At 41.0% G+C, this 24,474-nt stretch overlaps 1 protein-coding gene and 1 long non-coding RNA gene across 12 annotated transcripts in view; both read left to right on the top strand.

Moving 5' to 3' along the window:
- The window catches only part of UBE2V2 (ubiquitin conjugating enzyme E2 V2), a 30,585-nt gene extending 6,737 nt beyond the window's left edge, over positions 1-23,848 (top strand). For 4 of the 11 annotated variants that reach the window (XM_082601519.1, XM_082601518.1, XM_082601526.1 and 1 more), the window contains exons 2-4: positions 10,914-11,062; positions 15,600-15,725; positions 22,965-23,848. In XM_082601519.1, the coding sequence (XP_082457645.1) occupies positions 10,914-11,062; positions 15,600-15,725; positions 22,965-23,111 (422 nt within the window). In that variant the 3' untranslated portion in view covers positions 23,112-23,848. The other 7 variants (XM_082601521.1, XM_082601525.1, XM_082601516.1 and 4 more) reach the window with 7 other exon arrangements.
- Positions 17,282-22,956, top strand: LOC309792162. The gene is made up of 3 exons (XR_014291612.1): positions 17,282-18,430; positions 18,658-20,877; positions 21,102-22,956. It is a non-coding gene; the product is annotated as an uncharacterized lncRNA (long non-coding RNA).
- Positions 23,849-24,474: the final 626 nt, after the last annotated feature.

The following is a 24,474-nucleotide window of genomic DNA, read 5'->3' as shown; positions in this document are numbered from 1 at the left end:
AAAGTACCAACGATGCATAGCTTGATTTACTCTTTGTTATTCATGGTAGTGTCACCTGCTAACTAAATTATCAGTTACAGCTTACTAAACAGTATTGATGTAAGTGGTTGTTTTCTGAGAGGATATACTTAAGTTATTGAAAAGTTTTGTTCACCCTGCCAGCAGTGACTTGGCAGGATATTTCCTTTGCTTCTAACTGCAGCTCCCTGGTGTCACAGGAGAGCCCCTGTACCCTGTAGGTGGTCTCCGTCAGAGGGAGGTGTGCCAGTCCTCACTCCACTTGGAAGTCCCTGCTGGAGAGGAAGAAGAGTATGTTGTGGTTCACCTAGCTTTCTGCCACTCCCGAGTTTATTCTCAGGGAGGCATTCCTTCTAGTTCTGAAGTAAACATTGCTCGCAGGTTTCCTGGAGAATATTAAGGAACTCTGTTCTCCCTGGTTAGTCTGCCTCATTGAGATATCAGTAGTGTGTCTGAGCAAAATCTCTTGTGGTAGCTTATTGCATTTGAATGCGTCCGCCTACATGGTTGTCCTCACCCATCACCACCGCCAAGATGCTGGGGAAAGGATTCTGTGTTCAGAATCGGCATCACCGGCTTCAGGACTGGCCCATAAGTGTAGACAGAAAGGTTGAAAGTAAGCGTCTGCTGTAAACGCACCACGTGTTTACTGAGTGGCTCCCATGTTGTCATTTCCTTATGGTGCAGTTTATATGTGAGTGATTTAATAAATAGAAAACAAATGGCTCAAGTAAAATCTAGCTTTCCCCCTTTGTGTATTATAATGTTTTACTTTTAAATTTTGTTTTGAGTTTACTTTTCTGAAGTGAAGCGGTACTAAAAGGATATTTTGTGTTCAAATACTTTCATTAAATAAACACATGAAGCTGCATATTTTCTCCTTACCTGAGTTAGTGTACAGCACATAGGCTGTAAGAAGAGTTGCAGAATTTTGGGAGAGTGGCTGGGGACAGAGTGGTTTTGGCTGTCACCTAAAGAGTACCAGTAGCATGATTCACATTCTACTGCACATAATGCAGCTTCCATACCACGGGTTTGAGGCACTTTGCAAATCCTCTAATCCAGAGGATTTGTGTTTGAAGGTATAGTACAGATGCTTCAGATGTACGTTTGATTTGAAATTTTTTTCAGATTTATTTTCATCTGCCATACTTCATCAATTCTAAGACAAATTTTAATATCTGAAATGGATATATGGCTTCAAACAGTGATTTATTCCTATGATTTGGGGGCTGACTGTGTGGTTTTGCCGGTCTCCCTTCACCTGACGGTGGGCTGGGCCTTGTGCCCGGGCACCTTGGTTCTAGTCCGCGTGGCCACTCCAGGTGCCCTGTTTGGACTTCCTCGCATCTCAGTAGTGTCTGGGAGGTCAGAATTTACATGGTGGTTGGCTTCCAAGAAAACCAAACAGAAGCTATAGGGCTCTGATGAGGCTCGTCCCAGCCCAGAACCGCACCAGCATCGCGTTCTATCGAAACAAGTGGCAAGGCCAGCCCAGAGTTGGGGCGAGGGGAGTAGCCCTGGCCTCTGACCAGGAGGGCGTGTGCCCGGAGACAGGAGACAGGTTGTTCACAGCTGGCTCTGAGGCCGGCTACACTCCGTGTGCTTTGTTCTTGAGGGTGGATTTCACAGACTGGAGTATAAATCAAAGTGTATAAATATTTAAAAATTCTTGTTATATTTTGTCAAATTCCCTCTTCAGCAAGGTGTAGTCAATTTCCAGTGATGTGTAAGGATGGCTAAATGTAGTTTATCCACTGTCTTGCCAGCGTTGTGTTTACTGTGCTTTTAATTTTATTTTTTGATGGGAGTACAGTAATGTCATTTTTTTTTTTAAGCTGCGTGTTTTTCTTATTTTCTCTTTTGGTTCATTTTCTTGTTGGATTATCAGTTGTATTTCATATCTATGAAATACATATTATCCATTTACTACTTCGGTGTAACTGGTTATTGATATTATAGGGTTTTAATATTTTAAAAATCAACTTAAAATTTTTATACCTTATGTTTATTACTTTTTCCCTTCTGCTTTTTTTTTTTTTTTTGACTTCTTAAGATAGGGTCATGTCTGATGTTCTGAAACAGTCCTCCAAATGGAATTCAAGAATCCTGAACTTGGGAGGAGCTTTAGGAATAACGTGGTTCTGCAAGGGTTCTGAAGCTGAGGATGGAGGTGGGGCAGAGACCTGGGGACAGGGTTTTTCCTTTCTCTCCAGTCCAGCCGGACCCCTCCTGAAGTAGGCTTCTATGTGCGGGTCAGTGAGCTGGGTTGGGGTAGGCTCATGTAGTTTAGTCCTGCATTTTACATCAAAGTACGCAGAGTGTAAGAAAAAGACACTTTGCCCAAAGTCACCTTTCTAGTTTCGTGGTAGAGCAAAACTACTACTTCAGGAAACTTTCCTGTTGCTTTTGTCATATAAGTGCTTCTCATACGCTGTGATTTCTGTGTCTTGCTGACCTGATACGCTGTCGGCTCCATGAGGGCTGGGACTGGGACTGTCAGTGTGAGATCCCATGGCCTAGCACAGTTTCTAGCTCGTGCTTGATGTTTAGTTTTGGTTATTGGAAATAAATAAAATCACAGAATTACAACAATAAAACGAACCACGTTTTTCTTAGTGGAGGCGTTTAACGTTAGTTTTTTCCCTGATTGCTCTTTCATCACAGCTGATGTTGTTCTCTCCTCTGCCCTCCTGTCCTTGAAGTCTGTGCTTAAACCCCTCCCTTGGCCTTCACCGCCGCAGGTGAAGTCTGAATTTGCAAGCACACCTGTCCTTCCAGGCAGTTTCTGGCTCTTTGCTCATTTATCCTCAACTGCTATCCCCAAACATTGCCTTCCATTCTCTCCTTGTTTGGGTACTGTTTCTCCTTTTCTTTTTAGATGAAAGATTTTTAAACACCAGAAAAATGCATGAATACACATGCACCCACCCCCAGCTCTCTCAAACGCTAATAAATTATTCTTGCTTCAGGTTTTCTGTTTTGTTTTTTTTTTTTTTTTGCGGTACGCGGGCCTCTCACTGTTGTGGCCTCTCCCGTTGCGGAGCACAGGCTCCGGACGCGCAGGCTCAGCGGCCATGGCTCACGGGCCCAGCCGCTCCGCGGCATGTGGGATCTTCCGGGACCGGGGCACGAACCCGCGTCCCCTGCATCAGCAGGCGGACTCCCAACCACTGCGCCACCAGGGAAGCCCAGGTTTTCTGTTTTTTGAAGAAACGAAACATTACCAGGACCCTTCCAAGTACTAGGCCCCTTTCTCTTTGCCCAGAGGTGATCACTATCCTGATTAAGGAGTATATTCCACAAACATTTTTATACCTTTGCTAGATATGTATGTACTCAGGAAGAGTATAGTAAAGGTCTGTTAATACATAGCTTTTTTTTTTCTTGGTTTATTTTTTCTTTTTAATTATGGTAAAGTGTATGTAACACACAGCTTACTGTCTTAACTGCCTCTGTACAGTTCAGCAACATCATGTATTCACTTTGTTGTGCAGCCAATCTCCAGATCCTTTTCACCTTGTAAAACTGCAACTGTACACTTATTAAACAACATGTTTGTAAAATTTTAGCATTGATTGATGCTTCTAGCTCTAATTCTTTCATTTTAATTGCAACAGTATTCTGTCATGGATTATACCATGTGATGCTTAGGTTGTTTCTAAATTTTCACGATTAGAAATCATGGTAAGTGAGCGTTCGTTCCTACCTTCCTCCAACCCTTTGTCAGGATCTCCATGAATGTTACCAGTTTCCTCCTAGAGTTGTACCAGTTTATGCCAACCTCAGCAGTGAATGAGCCTCCATCTCTACATCTTCGTCAAACCAAGTATTGCCAGACTTAATATTTTTCAGTCTGGTGGAGAGTCATTATGGTTTAATTCACGTTTCCCCTGATTACTGTTGAGGTTGAGAACCCTTTTTATATGTTTATTGTACATCCCTGTTCCCACTCCTGTGAACCTCCTTATTCACTGTTTTGTTTTCCTTGTTGAATCATAGGATGAATTCTTTGTATATTTTGGATGCTGACATTTTCTGGTTATGTTACTCATAACAGTTTGTGGCTCTTTTGTCAAGTTGGTTTTTAAATTTTAGTCAAGTTTATCAATCTTTTGGTTTGTGCTTTTTTTTTTTTTAAAGAAATCCTTTCTTATATCCCAAGGTCGGAGGATATCATATATTTTTCTAAAGTCTTATGTTTTGCTCTTCACATTTAGGCATTTAATATGCCTAGGATTGATTTTCATGTATGCTGTGAGATAGGGATCTAATTTATTTTTCCATGTGGATAAAATTTTCTAACATCATTTACTGAACAGTCCAGTCCATTCTTTCCCTATTTCTTTGTTTTGAAATAATTTCAGATTTAAAGAAAAGTTACATGAACAGTATGAGGAAATCCTACCCCATGCTGATATTTAAGATTTTTGCATGTGCTTGCGTGTATAGTCTTTCTTTCCCTCTTCCCCTCCACCTCCACACAGACACACTTTTTTTAATAAACCATTTGAGAATAAGTTATAGACATGTCCCTCTTCGCTGCTAAATACTTCACTGTGTATGTACTGAAATCCGGGATGTTCTCTTACTTGACAATATAATTATCAAAATCAAGAAATTAACTTTGATACCGAACTTATATCTCTGGGCCCTGTTCAGACTGCCAGTTTTCCGCTAATGTTCTTTAAAGCAAAATAATAGCGTATATATTTTTCTACTACATGATTCAAGATTGGTCCTCTTTTAGTGTGGATTCCTGCTGACTTTTTTTTTTTTTTTTTTGATGTGGACCATTTTTTCAAGTTTTTATTGAATTTATTGCAGTATTGCTTCTGTTTTATGTTTTGGTTTTTTGGCCACAAGGCGTGTGGGATCCTAGCTCCGACCAGGGACCGAACCCGCACCCCCTGCTTTGGAAGGCGAAGTCTCAACCTCTGGATTGCCAGGAAAGTCCCCCTGCTGACTCTTAATGCTGCCTTTATTACATATCCTGTTTTCATACATGTATCTGTTTTGGGGCTTTCTTTTTCATTAGTCTGTTCGTCGATTCTTGCACTGACTTCACATTATCTTAATTACTTTCTTTGGCTGATGGGGAAGTCTTAATATTTAGGGAAGTTATCCCCTCTGTTTTCTTTTTCTTTAAAAGTTTTCTCCAAACTCCTGCCCCTTAAGTTTTCCATAAGAATATTAGGACTCTTTGTCCTGTTCCAAGAACAATGCTATTGGAATTTCAGTTTAAATTACAAGAATCTGTGGATTAGTTTGAGGATAACTTATGCATTTGCAGTGAGTTTCTCATTTAGGCAGATTGCTCTGTTTATTCAGTTTTTTGACATTCTTTGCTTATGTTTTTTAATATTCTCCACTGATGTCCTGAATATTTTCACCTACTCTCCCCCCTGAATGGTTTCTTTTATGTTGCGCCTGGAGAGTTTCTTCTTCAAGGAGACCTTCCTTGTCCGTTCTTTGGGGTTGGTTGTCCTTCCTAGGTGTCCCCAGAGGATGTTTTACTTTGTGTTGTGCTATCTCTTTAACTGTCCTCCTCTCATAGACTGTAAACTTCTTGAGGGCAAACAAAGGTTTTGGTCCTCCTGGTGTCAAGTGCCTAGCATAGTAACTACATCCAGTAGTCAGAGGTTTATTGAGTGAAGGGATGAGTTAATGTAGAAGTAATGGATATGGTCAAATAGGTCTCCCAGTGCTTTGCTGTCTAATGCGTGTTCCTCTACCTGTGGTGTTTTCCTGATTTTGTTTCATCCCATTAAGGAAGAAAAGAATGTTAAAACCAAACAAATATTCGAGTCTTAAATTTCTGAAAAATTAGAAAATATTATTCACAGAGAGCTTTAATAAATGCTTCTGTTAATATATAATTTTAAGCAATGCAAAATCAGAAGGTAAGTCCCTATTTCTTAGACTTGAATTTTAAAACTTTCTTTATGATGTTTTTGTTTATATAGTGAATTTCAACAATGTGTATGTTTTGAAAAATATGTATTTTAAGTCGTACCCATTCTGAAGTTTCTCTTTCTTTTTTATTTTCTGAAGTATGCAGTATACAGTAATGGAAAGAGTTGTACTCATGCTGAGAAATGTGAATTTCACTTTTGACTCAGCTACTGGCTTGCCATGACCTTGAGTGAGTTACTTCGTGTCTTTGATCTTTGTGAAAATGTGGATGTATCTGCCCATCATACCTCAAAAGATATTTCCCTTATTCAGGTAGATGACTGTATGGGAAAGTACTTTGAAAAATATAAAATGACAGTTATATTATTTCCCTGGGTAGGGAAACATTTTCCTTCGTGCACACCCAGATGTGTGATATATGGAAAGGCTCTTTTTACCAGCGTTCGGAGCAGGATTTATTTTTGGCAGTTGCCCCCACAGCTGGTCATGACGTGTTCCTCCTCCCATCAGATTTGCAGGGCCAGGGATGTGCATGCCATCCGGGACTGAGGGGAGGGAGTGAGAGTAATGGCGGGCGGCTTGGGCTTTGGGACTTGTTCCCTCCTCGCCTCCCCCACTCGCTCTCCATGTTGTTAGGGTAAACCTTGCGAAATCACTTTCTGTTGATCACAGAGATGCCTGAACATCAGCAGTTTCACTCATGTGGCCCAACCTAGTAGTTTAAGCCTTAATTTTCTTACTTAGTGAAATGGTGATGTTAAAACAACATAAGGTAAAATTTAATGCTTCTGCCTGTAAAGCTTTTAGCAAATGTCTGTCACATAGGAGGTGCTCAATAAATATGTCCATTTTAACTAAGTCAGCCTGCTGGGAGTTTGCGGGGACTCCGAACTCCCAGAGTGGGACGGGAAGCAAGCCCTCAGATTACAGGCGGGACTGTTCAGGAGTTCCATGTTAGCAGCGTGCCCCCTCAGGTGTGTCGAAGGGTGACAGAAGCCCAAGCGCCTAAGAGAACTCTGCGGGGGCAGTTACGCAGCCTGGCCGGCCCATAAGCTGGGCGCCCCAACACTCCCTCCCCTAACCTACTACCGCCACTCTGGGTGTGTAGTGTGGGAGAGCCGGGTGTTCGTGAGGACCAGCTAGCTACGTAGGGCTGGAAAGCAGATAAGATGGAAGAAATTCATTCTGTTCGTATGGGGGTTTTCCTTTCATTTCTGTAGGTGATGATGATTCACCTGGTCAAATAGTGTGAAAGGGTGTCCAGTGAAGTCCTGCCCACCCCGTTCCCCGACATGACTAATATTATTCACCAGGACATTTTAAAAAATGGTACTTGATTATGCTTATATAGAAACATGTTTGTAAGTGAGGAAACGAGCAAGTTACAAAATTATGAATCATGATATCATTTGGGAAAAAACACAGAAACATATATTACTATATATGGAAAGTAATCTCAAAAGAAATACACTGAAATGTGCATATTTATTTTTGGGTTTTCTACATCCCAGAGTGTAGAACTGGAATTCACCTGGCCCTCTTCAAAACTATACCACCTCATCTTTTTTTTTTTTTTTTCTTTAGTGTTATCAGAGGTTTCTTAATTTAGATGGTTGGTTGCAAAGTGATGTTTTGCTGTCATTTCTTACGTTTATGTGGATAGATTGACAGATTTATTACTGTTTAAGGTTCTATTTGGGCTTTTTTCCTTATAACTGAAAAAGGTAAACATATTTATGAGTTATAATTGGGAAATCCATGTTCCTAATAAACAGCATTTCAAGACTCATTCTAGTTTTTATTTAGCAGTGTTTATGCCTTTACTTTTGGTATTGTGGGAATTAAAGTTACATTATTAGGAATCGGATAGCCTTGAGATTAAAAACTGGAAGCATGTTTTCTAGGTTGTTTGCATTCAGCATTTTGCTTTTGAATAATATTAATTTGGGTCTTACCTCTTATGAATGGAGGTTCATTGTAATGTAGTAAGGAGGAGACTAGATTAGTGGATGCCTGGAGACTTGGGTTTTTGACTTGGTTTGGTAACTAACTGGTAGTTAAGTGACTTTAGGATTATCACCTAACTTTTCCTGGTGAGAATTTTCTTTTCTCTAAAGCGTTAGGTTTTGGACTGGATGTTCTCTGAGGTTTTTTTTTCTTTTAATGAAGATCCCAGACTAAGGGATTAAAGTATTTAAAACTATTAAACAGCAACAGTAATAACAACAACAGGCACACATATACACACGTAGGAAAAAAGCAAGCAGAACTAATAGAAGAAGGCTCAGACATGGCAAGAGACCCAGAGGGCAGCTTATGTACACGCTGCAACACTCACAGACCAACACCCCATCTCGCGGTGTTTCCTCTTCACAGACATTAGTGGTTGGGTGAAATAAAACCAGAGTACTCTAGCCCTGAATTTAAAAATATAGCTCACTGCTGTTTGTCTTGAGTCTTATACTTTAAAAGCAGAATAATCTTAGCTGCTATAATCTTTTAAACGTTAACATTGCCAGTAACTGATCCATTAATCTTAGAACTGTTTCCCCAGAATGCAGCACAGGGAAATGGTGAAAAGTTTAGCAGGCACTAGGTTTATCGCTTTTATGGCACTTATGTAAAAAGAAACATTACTTTTACATTGTTTACTTTGTAGTTTTGGATGTGCATAAAGCTCACCTGACTGAACTGTTTATAAAAGGGAGGCAACAAAATTCAACACAAATTGAGAATTTTTCTTGGGGAATGACTTCATAATGGTAAGGGTAATCAGGGTCCTTTAAGAAGCCTTTAGAAAGCAAGTCAGTAGCAATAGATGGTGGAGATTCTGACTGTGCAGCTGCAGGGAATAGCAGTTGTCCCAGTGTTATGTGCATAGAAACAGCTCAGGGGACTGTTTCCTGGGGGCCAACCTTCAGGACTGTACAGAGAGCTTGAATTCTCCCAAAACGTAGATGGAGGTGAATGGAAGTTTTTTGTAATTTTACTTAATGTGGACACTAAAATGGTCATAGTCAACATTTATTCTGTTTACGATAGATTACCTTGTTGAATTTTCACAGTGGTTCTTTGGAACAGAAGCCACCGTGGTCTCACTTTTATAGATGAGACAACGGGGCCGGGGCCCCTGTCTGGGGGGCGGGAGCTGGCCTTGGGCAGCGCCCACCATGCTGCCAGGATGGCTCGCTGCATAACCCAACGCTTAAGAGGGTGACTTCGGTCTAGAAACTGGGCTTTAATACTGGATCTGCCACTGGTAACTGTGTGACCTTGGGTGGGTCACTTACTCTTTCAAACTTCAGTTTCCATAACGGTAAAATGAGTGCTTTTAGGATCAAATGGGATAATTTATTTAAAATAGCACACAGTGTACCCTGAACAAATGGTTATTGCTAGTTATTGTAGTTGTAATAATGAGTACTCTTGCTTTTGTGATTTATAACAGCCCCATGTTTCTGTGGCCCAAGATTTTCAAGACTTTTTTATGAAGCACAGTACATAAAGTGGCTAGTTTTTTTTAAATAATTTATTTTATTTTGGGCTGCATTGGGTCTTCATTGCGGTGCGCAGGCTTCTCATTGCAGTGGCTTCTCTTGTTGCGGAGCACGGGCTGTAGGCGCACGGGCTTCGGTAGTTGTGGCTCGCAGGCTCAGTAGTTGTGGTGCACGGGCTTAGTTGCTCTGCGGCATGTGGGATCTTCTGGACCAGGGATCGAACCCATGTCCCCTGCATTGGCAGGCGGATTCTTAACCACTGCACCACCAGGGAAGCCCCGTGGCTAGTGCTTTTAGGTTACAGTACTTATTGGCTTTCCATTATTTGTCCAGAAGCATTACTACAAATTAGTAACTGAAAGAGATGTTTTAGTTTCAGCAAGAGAGGTAAGTTATACAAAATGACAGTCGCTTTAAAAGAGACGTCACTTTTTTTCCTGCCTCATGATTGTGTGTGTGCTTGCATGTGAGAGGGAGGGAGAGAGGGAGAGAGGCGGTGCTCCAGAGCCAGAAGGAGAGGGTCCTGATTTTTTTCAAGACTTGTGCAGTGGGGCTGGAGGGTGTTTCATGCTAGATGCTGTTGAGAACACGGAAAACCACAGGGTCCATCCTCTGGAGAGGCCAGGCCAGTGATCCTAGGACAGGTTGTGATAAAGTGCACAAATCATGGTTGGTTCCAGGGGTTGGAGGTCAGAATGGTGGCAAAGACCAGGTTCAGTGAGAGTGAGGGAGTAGGGACTGTGCAAGGCTGGGGGTTCTAGGCAGAGAGGAACATTTCTGTGTTAAGATTTTAGAAATAAGTAGAATGAGGAGGTCTAAAGAAGTGGAGGTGTGAGAAAGGCTGTTGGATCGTGAAACTGTTGCTGGGTTGGGCCCAGAGGAGAAGGACGTGTCTTAGGAAACATCCACCAGGAGGCTGGCTCTCCAGCCTCCAGCCCGCTGACGGGGGAGACGGGGCCCCCTGGTTATTAGGCAGCCAGCAGACTGGCTCAGGACCGAGGGTGGGGTCAGCATTTTCAAAAATAGTACCTCTTAGTGCATTTTTACAGATGGAACATAATTCTCTTCTCTGAAGATTACTGGAGAGTATATGCTAATGAAATGGAGCTTTTATGGGCTTTCTGGTCACGCCTGTTTATTCGATGTAGTGTTCTTGGCTGAGGAACAGGAATCTCAATTATGGAAAAATAATCACTTACGATGACTCCCTTATGATTGATTTATGTCAGTTCAAAACTGATTGATTAGGAATTTATATACATGTTCTGTACTGCTGTTAATGTTTGGAACAGTGCTTTCTTTAGCGTTTTCATTTTGAAGGGTTTTTAGATTCAGCATTTTTGGGGGCAGAATGCTTTTTAAAGGGAATTTTGTCTTTGGGAAATAATTTTTAAAGGTTAATTTGGGAAAAGCTGAATTTGAATGTGTGTAGTCCTTATAATTATGAGCTTTTTACATTTACATTGACATTCTTTTGTATAGGCGTTAAAGTTCCTCGTAATTTTCGCTTGTTGGAAGAACTTGAAGAAGGACAAAAAGGAGTAGGCGATGGTACGGTTAGCTGGGGCCTTGAAGATGATGAAGACATGACACTTACAAGGTGGACAGGCATGATTATTGGGCCACCAAGGGTCAGTGCTATACATTACATATTTTTTTCTATTAATATTTATTGTCACTTTAGAGTAAGCATTTTATTTTATGATATTGATATTAAAATAAATAATTATGATCACTTTAACTGAAACACTTCCTCACCTTTTACTTATTTTGTATACATTTATTGATGCTTGATTTTCTGGAGAATTGGGGGGGAAAGACTGATAGGATCATTGCTGCCAAAGTGTTTGCAGTTGAGTAGAGGAGAAGAAATGAACACAAATGATAGATTCTGAATATGGCAGAGAAAGTTCACTGCGGGACTTTAGAATATGTTTCTTCTAGCTGGAATAATTGAGGAAAGCTGAACAGTGGAGGAAGTTGCCTTTGGAATGAGCCTTAAAGGACTGGCTGGTAGGATTTCAGAAGGTGGTGATGGGGATGGAGAACATTCCAGATAGAGAGGAGAAAAGGTGAGGAAACGGAGGGGTATTTGGGAAGAGCGAACAGTGTGTTTTGATGTACATGTTACTAACCCGCTGTGTGTGTCATCAGGGTTTCTAAATTGGTTTGTGTTGAGTGCACATTGCTGTTGGCCAATGACAGTTGACTCGCCATGGAAATGTTCTGGCCTCCATGTTTTCATCTATAAAATATGTAGACAAGGCTGATTCTTGCATATTTTCTAGCATTGCTGGCAACAGACCTGTTGTTTTATTCTTAGGTCTTTCTCAAGTTTATGACTTTCTATTTTTACTCAAAATCTTTTTCAGACTGGGAAATTCTTTTCTGCATTGCATTCCTTACTCAAAGGCCCCATTTACTGTGCACCCTGCAGTGACTCTTGGAAATATGTGTTGTGTGTTTTTTGACTTGTTGGAAAGAACACAAATATGAAGTTTTTTTTAGTCTTTGGTTTTGTATACTGTTTGCTGCCTGTGATGGGAGCTTTCAACTGTTTTGCTGTTAGGTAGAGTTTAGATTTCCTCTTTATTTTTTATAAAAGAAAAATGGTCAGGTAATTAGCAATGTTAACTTTAGAGAATGAATTAATGTATGTTTTGCATTTTCTGGTATTCCTTTGCAGAATTCGTGCACTCTGCTAAACTAACAAGTTCCCTCTTCCCTCCAGTGCTCTGATTTTTCCATAAGACATGTGAGGAAGGAAATAAAATCCTGATGGTTAGAATTCTTGATGTTTTATTAACTTGGTATTTGTAATGAAAACCTTGATTTTCACTGCCTGTGAACAGTATCACCATGGTCTTTCTGGTAAAAGTAAGTGCTTATAATTTATGAGCATTCTTATCTAATGAACAGCTTGAAGATTGGACAGTCTGAACTGGGTGGAGTATACATTAGAAATGATTTACACTTGGTTTTTCTCTAGTCACTACCTCTAAGAGACTTTAAACTTTAAGGGTGTTTTGGAGTTTGTGCATAAGACCCCCCATGATTTTGTGGGCTGCCCTGTAACCTAGTTCACAAGTCTCTCTCACCTGGTTGGGGTCATCAGCAGGACCCCCAAACTAGCTGTTCCCTGGTGTCACTGAACCACAGGAAGCTCGCTGGGTTGCTGTGCCCAGTGGGAGCCAAGGCTGCTGTAGGGTCGGATGGGGCTAGGCCTGCTTGCAGAGGGCGCACAGACAGGATGCTGCCCCCTGCCACTTTCTGCTGGGGGTGTTGGGGGGGTTGTCTTGGAGCCCCTTCCCCTTCCTGTGGAGCAGGAGGCCCCCCTGAGAGGCCCTGTCCTTCCAGCCAGGCTTCCCCGCCTGCTGAGGCCTGGGGGGCTGTGTGAGAGTGGGCGGTCCCAGCACTCATTCAGCTGTTCAGCTGCCTTTTAATAAAACCTGCAGGGGCGGCATCTCGGCTTAGTTGGATTTTCTTTGGAAGGTGCCAGATTCAGAACAATTTTGTCCCCAGCGTTAGGGTAATAGGAGAATTCCTACCTCAGCATTCTGTTACTTGGTTAGTTGTTTCTCAGTTTTTTATATGTTTTTTATGTTTTTCCACTATTTATTTGGATTTATATAATTAGCGATTTTGTCTTCCATATATGTTTGTGTATTAAATTTTCTAAGCAGTATTTTTTAGCATTAGATGTTTAGTAACATTTCCAAGTTTCCTTATATGTATACTTACTTTAGAAGTTTTGAGAATTAAATGAATTAATAATTAGACAATAAGAGAGTATCTGTAGTACATAATTAATAAACATTAGTTCCTTTTACTACTCTCTTTTCTGTCACTCTTTTGTTAGACAACAGAAAAACTTGGCTGTTAATTTAAAATCCAGGGGTGATGAAATTAATCCAAGGTACCAAAAGTTAGGATGTTTAATCATTGTAGGCTAGCTTAGATTGAGGTATAATTTGCATATAGTGAAATGCATAGATATTACCATGATTTTCGACAAATGGAGCTTGTTACCCGCACCCATGTCGAGATACAGAACATGTCTGTGCCGCCAGAAATTCCCTGTGCCCCTGCCCTGCCCTGCCCCAGTCACTACTCCCTACCCCCTAGAGTAGTCTTGTGTGTTGTAGGACTTTGTACCAGTGGAATCGTGCAGTGTGTGTGCTTAGAGGCCCGCTTCTTTTGACTTGGCATATAATGTCTCGGGATCAGCTGTGTTGTTCCATGAAGTGGGTAGTGGTGTGTTTCACAGAGATGCCACAACGTGCTTATCGCTTCTCCTGATCGCAGCACTCCCTGGCCATTACAAGTAAAGCTGCTATGATTACAAGTCTTCTTGTGAACATAGGTTTGTTTCCATTTCTCTTGGATAAAATGCCTAGGAATGGAATTCCTACGTGGTAGGGGAGGTGTGTGCTTATTTATCTTTATAAGAAAATGCCATATTGTTTCCAAAATGGTTATACCATTCCCTACAACCAGCAAAGTATGAGAGTTCTAGTTGTTTCCATGTACTTTGAGTATTTTTAACAGTATGGAATTTCTCAGGGGCTATTTCAGAAAAAATTTTTTTCCTTTTATTTCTTTTTTTATTGAAGTGTAGTTGATTTACAATGTTGTGTTAGTTTCAGGTGCACAGCAAAGTGATTCAGTTATACATACATACGTATCGATTTTTTTTCGATTCTTTTTACTTGTAGGTTATTACGAAATATTGAGTATCGTTTTCCCTGTGCTCTACAGTAGGTCCTTGTTGGTTATCTATTTTATGTATACTAGTGTGTATCTGTTAACCCCAAACTCCTAATTTACCCCTCCCCCTGCCACTTTCCCCTTTGGTGACCATAAGTTTGCTTTTTATGTCTGTGAGTCTGTTTCTGTTTTGTATATAAGTTCATTTGTATCATTTAAAAAAAATTATTATTATTTTTAACGCAAGTTTTCTAGAGAGGCTGATGTGCATGTGAGTGGAGAACGACAGACCAGATGATTTCCTTGACCTTTAGTCCTGTTTAAACCTCTCCAGGTCCTGGGCATATTATTAATATATGTTTGCTGTTAAACTTGGATGAGTTTTATCCAGCTGTTTCTTTTTTAAAATATTGAAATATTTAATAATATATGTATAAGATTGTTGTATACATCTTAAATTACGGTAGTTTAATAACCCAGACCTGACCTCCACTTGGGAGAACTCTTACTTAAGGGAGAGGAAGCTGTGGATCAGTTGGGGTAAGTGAAGTCTATAGATGGTTAACTTCTGTTTTCCCATGTTTATACAGGAATCAACAGGTATTAAATTTGTCACTGCCATTTATTTTTTTACTTTCTTGTTTTAATTGCACACTAATACGTTTACCGAGTGAACAGAAGCCATAAGGATAAAGAAGAGTTAATTATAGGCATGAAAGTAAGCCTTGAACAATCGAAAAGCATTAAGTCTGGTAGCTTTAAAATGGCTGTTTTATAATATGGTAATGTTCAACTTCTCGATTAAGAAACCCTGTTTTTAAATGATGTGGAAAAATAAAAGTTGGCTATTGTATCTCTGAATTTAGATAATGGAATGTAATGGACCAGAAAATTAACGAAGTAGTAACGTAAATGTAACTAATAAGAGGCATGAATTAATTGTTCTAGTGCTGGACAATGGTATAATATGACATTTATACCAGAAGATATATTGATTGCTGTATAAATGGGGTAACCATATAATTTATTGTCCAGCCAGACCCTTTTGAGAATGAAATGAAGTATTATTAATAATTAATACAGGAGCAGTAAGAATAAACAGAATTGTCCTGGAAAAATGGGAACCTTTATATATGTGTGACACAGGTCAAGCCACAATATGGACTTCTGAGTAAAATCTGAATTTAAGTGGTCTGTTTTTTCCTTTTAATTTGTTATAGGCATTGACTGTACCACAAAAGCAAGTTCTGATCATTTTGATATTACTTTGTAGAATTATTTAATTTTATAAAATCTCTACTTTTAAGTGTGCTTGCTGCCTTTTTTCTAACCATATAAATCAAATAAATTTGTAGAAAAGTAAATTCTTGATCATGCAAGTGGTGATATTAAGTACATTTATATTGTACTTTCCCTCTTGATTAGCACTTCAATATTATTATTATTATTTTTGCCTTCCAGACAAATTATGAAAACAGAATATATAGCCTGAAAGTAGAATGTGGACCTAAATACCCAGAAGCACCTCCATCAGTTAGATTTGTAACCAAAATTAATATGAATGGAATAAATAATTCCAGTGGAATGGTAAGTTAAAATAGTCATTTTATTCTTACATAACCTGTAAATATATAGTCAGGAGAATGTTAAAGCAACAACAAAAAAAGGACCTTTGTTTAGCGGACAGTCTAAAACAGTTTGCCTCATGTTGTTTTTCTCTTTTGAATGGACCTTTCCTTAAGAACCTTTATGTACTAGCCTAGATAGAGATGAGGGTTTTATTAATTGCTTCAGTAGTCATATTTCAGCTGAATCCTTACTTGGTGATAAGATAGTCATTGTTTCTCTTTGAATTAACATTTTTCTTTAGGGTTCAGGTATATTGGTGAGATTAAAAGGATGAATATTCATGAAGAGGAGGTTTTTCTTTGAGGAACAAGTATGTCTGTACGGGAACAGACAGTCGTAGTTGAGCGTGGTGGTTTAAAGCAAATAAATCAGAAATAATTTCCAATAGGAGTCTGAGGTTCATACGAGTATTAGAACTTGAAGTGCAGGCTCTTGAGGTGCCGTGTTGAGGGCACCCTCGCATGCAGAATACATGTTAGGAGGCATGATAACGTGATGGTAGTGGCATGAACATCATCTGTCATAGGAACAGAACGTTACCTTCTGTGTGCGCCTACTCATCCCGTCCCTGCGTTCCCTTTCCCCAGCAATGGTAATTAACATCTGGAGCATTTCTTTTATGTTCTCTCACTTTTTCCTTAGAGTTTTAGCCCAGGTATCACATCTGTACAGCTAGCCTTCCTTCCTCCCTCCCTCTTTCCTTCTCTTCCGTCCATCATCCATCCCAAACCATGAGTTTATACCATCATCTCCAGTTCTGTTCTAACACTGCAGGGTGTTTTTCAGATTTCATCCTTTCTATGCTTGTAGTTCTTGCCTTCAGCCGTGAGAAACCTGCCTTCTGTTGCCCAGTGTGTTTACCTGCATGTGCTCATTCCCCTGTGTGAAAGCACACTTCCAGCAGCAGGCTGGGTCCTGGACACAAAGCTGGCTGTCCGGCCGCCACCCCACCCCAGGGCCCCAGGTGGGCTGGCTCCTCCCTGCTGGGTGCACCGGACAAAAGCATGACCCTGACTGGAGGAGCGCTATTGGGCATCTCAGCCCTGGACCTGCTGGGCCACTCCCATACCTCCCTGCCTGCGGTGCGCCAGCCGGTGCTGGGCCCTGAGAGTCCTCCCTGCCCTGCCTGCTAGGGCATCAGTCCATGGACATTTATTGTACAGCGTGTTGATGCGTTCAGGTGTAATAATCATCTGATCTTGTGGTTTCTATCTTTACACGTGTTTCTTGTTTCTTGCCTACTTTTGAAATGGCCGTTCTCAATTCTTTTCATTGTTTCTGTTCTTCCAGTGGTTATTCTAGAAATTACAGCGCGCATACTTAACTATTTCTGTGTCAAGTAATATAAGAGATGTGATGGAAGCAGGATTATGAAACAGTTTGAATTTACAGAAGGGATATTGTTTAGGGAATTTCTTTTATGACATACAACTTTGCCTTTATGAGGAAGATATTTTTGTGAAATTTCTTTACCAGGAATAGCTGTTCTTCACAACCGCTGGTTTGTTTTCATATTATAAACTCTGCAAATTAGGTAATTCATAGTGAGTTCTACATTGTTGTGGGAACTAGGAAATTCAGGATTAAATTTCAGACCTGCCTTACGAGCTTACCTGATCTCATTTTGGACATTATGCCTCCTTCTCTGCCTCTCCTCCTTAAACCCTCTAGCATTAAGGTCTGTTAGTCTTTGTTGAAAATGTAACTCGAGTCCGGTCTTACTTTTCTCCTTACGTTGCCACCGAGTGAATGTTAGCCATAATCTCTTTTCTGGGCCCTGCACAGCCTCTCTGATTCTCCTGCTTTACCTCCCCCAGTCTTTATAAAGCAAGAAGCGGGGGGATCTTTCTGAGGCACAGGTTGTGTCCTGTCGCTTCTGTGCTTTAAAACCCTGCAGTGGCCTCAGCCACACGTGCACACTCTCTGCCCTGCACACCTTTCCTTTGGCCTCAAGACCGTTGCACTTCCTGTTCTTCCTGGGGGGACATCCTTACGGACTCTTTCTTCACTTCCCTGTGTAAGTGTCACTCTCAGAGAGTTCTGTCCAGACTCCCAGTCTGAACTGTGTCTGTTTTGTTACTCTGCTACAGTCACTCTTTTATTCTTCCCCTTTGTAGCAGTTACTATAAATTATCATTTTTCTCTTTGTTTTTATTTTTGGCGTTTTTAAAAGAATTGTTTCTAACACGCAGGCAGGTTTTAGAGAATGATGTAACCAACACCCTCCACTTACCCTCCTCAAATCTTAACATTTTTGTCTTATTTGTAACAGGTCTTTTTTTAAAGAAAGACTGCTTTATACAGAGTTAACTTTGTGCCTTTCCCGGTTTCCCCTTCCTCTTTCCTCAGAGGTGGCTCCATCTCAGATTTGGCATTTATCATTTCCATGCATGGTTGTGTTTTTACTGTGCACATTTGTGTATGCTTCTGTGTTGTATCCCTTTTGTGTGGACTCATGTGAGTGACTTTTGAACTTCATCCATGCTATGTCATACAGATTAGAATGTTCCTTTTTATTGTTTAATATTCCATTTTTCATTTGCTGGGGATTTAGGTTGTTTTCAGTTTTCACTGAAAAGATTGCTACAGTGAACATTGTTATACAAGTATTCTTATACCCTAGAACACACTTCTCAGGACTGGGTGTTCGTGGGTTCCAGTAGGTTATGGATCAATATTTTTTTTTTTTTTTTTTTTTTTTTTCCGTACGCGGGCCTCTCACTGTTGTGGCCTTTCCCGTTGCGGAGCACAGGCTCCGGACGCGCAGGCTCAGCGGCCATGGCTCACGGGCCCAGCCGCTCCGCGGCATATGGGATCCTCCCAGACCGGGGCACGAACCCGCATCCCCTGCATCGGCAGGCGGACTCTCAACCACTGCGCCACCAGGGAGGCCCTGGATCAATATTTTTATAAAGTACAATGAAAGTGAATTACTAGCAAAATGAAATTAAGAAGAAAATCTAAGCTCAGATTTTTTAAGATAAAAGTTTCTCTGTCAAATTGCTGTAGAACTCTCTACTCTGAATTTCTGTGTTTATCTTGTGGTGGACCAGTAAAAATCAGTGCAAGGCCTTGGGCTGTTCCGTGAAAGGTGCTTTCAGTGGCCCTGCTCTAGGGCATTCACCTAGAAGTAGGATGTCTGCTGAGGTGGGGTCTGGGTGGGGCTTGTCTTCAGCTTGACTGATGTCTGCCCGGGCCCTCCCAGGGTTGTCCATGTCTGTCCTGCTCACTGTGTGTAAGTGCCTGTGACTGTCCATCCCCACCAACGCTTCATATAGTCAGGCTGCAGTGGGGACCTGGAAGCAGAGAAATTAAGTCCTGGTTTAATTATTGGAGCATAGGTGTGTGTATAGAGTGACTGGATTAGGCATCAGGTTTTCTTTTGATTGATATTCATTGTGGTTTGATTTGCATTCCCCTGGTTAGGCACCTTTTCACCTGCTTATTGGCCATATTTTTTTACCCTCTTTGGAGAAATGTCTATTCAGAACCGTCTAAAACGACAAGGATTTATTGTCTCACAGTCTTTGTGGGCTGGGACTGTGGCCCAGGGCCTCTCACAGGGCTGCAGCCCACATGCCAGCCTGTGCTGTGGTCTCTGCTGAAAGCTCGGCTGAGGAAGGATGCAGCTCCAGCCTCACTCACGTACGTGTTGGCAGTAGTCAGTTCTCAGGCAGGCTTCAGTTCCTTATATGCTATAGCCAGAGGCCACAGAGCAGTTCACAGCACAGCAGCTGGTTTCCGTCTGCAAAGCAGGGGAGTGAAAGCAAGAAAGAGCGGGATGGAAGCCGGAGTATTTTTGTAGCTTAACGTCAGAAGTCATATCCCAGCGTTCTGTCCAGCCCACACTCCAGGGAGGGGTCACCTAGGACGTGAAGGTCAGGAGTTGAAGATCTTCGGGAACCATCACAAAAGTACCATAACCCGGGGGTGGTTTGGCAGCAGAGATTCTTTCTCACAGGCTGGAGTCTGGGAAGTCTGAGATCAGGGAGCCCACGTGGTCGGGTTCTGGTGAGGACCCTCATTCTGGGCTGCAGAGGACTGACTTCTTGCTGGGTCTTCACAGGGAGGACAGAGCAAGTTCCAGTCTCATTCTCTCCTAATCCCATCGTGGTGGCGCCACCCTTGGGTCCTCACCTAAACCTACTGATAATTACTTCCCAAGGTCCTCAGCTCCTGGTACCTTCCCGTGGCGGTTAGGGTTTCAGTGCATGAGTTTTGGGGGACACAGACATGCAGTCTATAACAGCTGTCTACCACGATCCACTTTGCCCACATTTTAATTGAGATATTTAGCCTTTATTATTAAGTTCTAAGAGTTCTTAATTTACTGAACAAGAGCCCCTTGTCAGGTATATGATTTGCATGAATTTTGTTTCATTCTGTGGGTTGTCTCTGTTTTCTTGATGTTTTCAACACAAAAATTAAAAAAATTTTATATAGCCAATTTATCTACTTTTTGTTTTGTTGAAAGTATTTAGTTGTTATATCTAACAAACCATTGTCAAATCCAACGTCACAGAGATTTACTCCTGTTTTTTTCTAAGAGTTTTATTGTTTCAGCTGTTAATTTAGGCCTTTGATCCGTTTTGAGTTAAGGGTCCAGCTTCATTCCTTTGCACGTGAATGTCCAGTTGTCCCAACACCATCTATTGAAGAGACTGTCCTTTCCCCATGGTTGACACGCTTGTCAGAGATCTTTTTGACTGTACGTGCATGGATTTACTTCTGGGTTCTCAGTTGTATTCCATTCCATTGATCTGGGTTCTCAGTTGTATTCCATTCCATTGTTCTCTATGTCCATCCTTGTGTGAGCACCACCCTTGGTTTTTGTTTTTGTTTTTGTTTGGTTTGGTTTGCTTTTTTGTTTTGACCACCTGTGCGGCATGCGGGATCCTAGTTCACTGACCAGGGATCGAGCCCGTGCCCCCTGCAATGGAAGTGCAGTGTCTTAACCACTGGACCGCCAGGGAAGTCCCACACCCTTCTTGATTACTGTAGCTTTGTAGTAAGTGTTCTTTTTCATATTGTTTCGGCTATTCTGGTTCCTTGCATTTCCATATGAATTAAAGGATCAGTTTGTCCAGCTCTGCAAAAAAGAAAAGAAAGGGCAGTTGAAATTTTTTTTTTTTTTTTTTTTGCGGTACGCGGACCTCTCACTGTTGTGGCCTCTCCCGTTGCTGAGCACAGGCTCCGGACGCGCAGGCTCAACGGCCATGGCTCACGGGCCCAGCCGCTCCGCGGCATATGGGATCCTCCCGGACCAGGACACGAACCCGTATCCCCTGCATCGGCAGGCGGACTCTCAACCACTGCGCCACCAGGGAGGCCCAGGCAGTTGAAATTTTGATAGGGATTGTGTGAAATCTGTAGATCAATTTGAGGAGTATTGTCAACGACATTAAGTCTTCTGATCCATGTACATGGGATGTCTTTGTCAACAGTTTTTTTATAGTATTCAGTGTACATGGCCTACACTTCTGTTTCTTATCCTATTATAAATGGCATTGTTTCCTTGAGTTGATTTTCAGATCATTCATTGCAAGCACACAGGTGAGGTTTTGTTTGTGGATCCTGTACCCTGCAGCCTTGCTCTACTTGTTTATTCCCTCCAGCAGTTCCTTTAATGGCTGCCTTAGGATCTGTGTACAAGGCCATGGCATCTGTGCATAGAGATGGTTTCACTTCTTTCTTTTCAAAACCTTTAATTTCATCTTCTTGCCTAGTTGCCTGGCCAGAGCCTCCAGTTCAGTGTTGAGTAGCAGTGATGGCAGCAGATGTCCTTGTCTTGTCTTGGGAGGAAAGCTTTCAGTCCTTCACCACTGAGTGTGCTGTTAGCTGTATATTTTTTATAGGTGCTCTTTATTGGGTTGATATACCTAGTTTGTTGAGTGTTTTTATCATGAAAGGTTGTTGGATTTTGTCAAAGCTTTTTTGTGTCTATTGAGATAATCATGGTTTTTGCTCTCTGTTCTGTTAATATGGTGTATTACGTTGATTGATTTTTATATAGTGAACCAACCTTGCCCTTCTGGGATAAATCCCACTTGGTTATGGTGCATAATCAAATTCTTTATATGTTGCTCAAGGTCAGCCATAGGTGAGAGTTAATGGCCTTCTCAGGTCTTTTGAGCCTGTACAGCCCTGCACATGTGTGTCTTCTAGATTCACAGGCGTGTGTTGGAACTTTTCAAAGCCTCACTGCACATCTCATTTCCCAGCTTTCCTGTGAAGTATTTGGTCACCTTCCTGCTTTCCTCTTACCACCTCCTCGCCCAGCAGAGGTGTTAAACAGTTTAAGCAATTTCTTTAATTTAAAAAAATTTTTATTTTTTATTGAAGTATATAGTCGATTTACAGTATTATATTTGTTTCAGATGTACAACATAGTGATTCAGTATTTTTATAAATTATACTACATTTAAAGTTATTACAATATAATGGTTATCTTTCCCTGTGTTGTATAGTACATCCTTGTTGCTTATTTTGTACATAGCAGTTTCTGTCTCCGAGGTGTCACACAATTGACACTGGTTATTTTTGGCAAACACCAGGTGGAGGAGTGGGCCAGGGACTAGGTGGTCCTCCGTGGGTGAGTTCTGAGGTCAAAGAGAAACCCTGTGGGAGGGGTTTTCCAGGGAACTGCCAGGCAGGCCAAGAGATGGCAGGTACCTGGGGGTGAGGCTTTGAAGGAGCTCCAGCCCCATCCTCCCAGTTTCCTGCAGTGGAAGATGAATTTAGCACAGTTCAGAGAACACACGGGAGAGAGAGATCTGAAAGCAGAGGTCAAGGTTCGCAGTTCTTTCCTTAATCCTGGTGGAGGTCATTTTCCAGACTTTGGGTCGTGGCACTGGAAATGGAGAGAAACCTCTGACCTTATCAGGAAGGAATTGGTAACTATGTTTACGTGTAGTCATTTTATATAACATTTGTTTATTTCTGATGACCGAAGTTCACTACACGTTTACAGAAAAGCACCACACAAAAAGGACACAAATTTTTAGGAAACACCTGTTGAAGAAGGAATATTTTCCCTAAGTATTATATGAACCAGTAGTTTCATAATGTTCACTTTGTGAAAATAGAGCCAGGCTATGAATTTTTAAAAGTACTTCTTATCAAAGTGTGTCTAGTAAGTCGGTGCCAGACCCCTTTAAACTTGGTAGTTAATTTTACTCTTTTTCCCCCTCCTTTCAGGTGGATGCACGGAGCATACCAGTGTTAGCAAAATGGCAAAATTCATACAGCATTAAAGTTGTACTTCAAGAGCTAAGACGTCTAATGATGTCCAAAGAAAATATGAAGCTTCCACAGCCACCAGAAGGACAAACATACAACAATTAATTTTAGTGGATTTAAAACTTGTCTTAAATCAACAACCTTCTATTCATGTTAATGTCTTGATTAAATATCACAATGCAAAATACCCACACATTAAGTAAGATAATTCCAGCTGGTAAACATGACCTGGACATCTGTAAGAGTATATTTAATACATGTACACCCATTATGTTTTCAGGTAACAGGAGGAGAATTCAGCACAGTTTTTTTTCTTGTTAAGGCGCCGTCATTTACACATGAACCTGGAGTACTCAGAGTGGAGCTCAGGTTTCCAGGTGGAAGAACAGTGAGAAGTGTCAGATGGCTGTGCAAGCAGATGCGTTTCTGAAGAGAAAGCTCAAGAAGGAAAACCCAGAACGGCGTGCTCTTGCTTAGTGAAAGAGCTTCCGTTGAAATTGTCTAAAATAGCAGGTACAATGAATATTGTCACAAGATGTGTTCATTTTTGAAGCGGTATAGGTGCTGACTACTAGTAGTATCAAAAACACGTTCAGGATTGTTTTGATACCTGTATTTATAATAAAATTGTTGTGGGGAGGTGGACGGATTTCCGTTACAAGCTGTTCCTGGGTGTTCCATGTACCAGACGCGGTGAAGAGTTGTTTACAGTCTTTGTTGGACAAACCATGCATTTACATTTAAATGAAATCAACAAAAAGGAAATAGATGTATGGATATGTGATTTTGAGATTAACGTTAGTCTTCAATTGTAAATAAAATGTGGAATGTGTCCTCAGAAACTGTGCCGTTTCTGTGATATTGCTGTGGTGTGTGTACAGTAACTTGCTGAGGTAGCAGACATTGGACTTCTTGTAGCCCCCCCTGTACACACCTTGGATTACTCTATATTGTATACGTGTTGCAAATCGGAATTTGTGGAGTATTTAACAGTACAGAGTACCTAATAAGTTTAATTTCTTGTTAGGAGAAGGAGGAATCCCAGGTATTATGTTTTGAATTTGATTTCACCAGAAATATTGTTAAGAAAGATGTTTGAGTTCTAGCAGTTTTTATAGAATTAAAGATTGCAAATTATCCAAATATACGTTCCAATTTTTCTTCATAATATCTGCCCCCAATGCTCTTAGCACTAAGAGCATTTTTTTCACTTTTTTTGTTTTGTTCACTTATCCTTTGCTTTGGCAGCTACATAATTCTGAGTTGAAAGTCCATCTGTGCTCTGCTTTTACCAGAGTGACTTGAGGCTTTCGGTTGCCTTTTTTTAATCTCAGAGCGCTTGGGTGTACTACTTTGTTGAAAATACTTCTCTCTTATGGGTTCTGTTTTCTGAAGAAAATAGTAAGGTGGTCATGTAACAAGGACAGATTTCTCAACCCTGACATGTTTTTATCAAGTGCATTCAAAG

Source organism: Mesoplodon mirus (assembly GCF_964341445.2).
Source record: "Mesoplodon mirus genome assembly, chromosome: 16".
NCBI lineage: Eukaryota > Metazoa > Chordata > Mammalia > Artiodactyla > Ziphiidae > Mesoplodon > Mesoplodon mirus.
The sequence above is the reverse complement of the archived record's forward strand: the minus strand, read 5'-3'. Positions and strand labels throughout refer to the sequence as shown.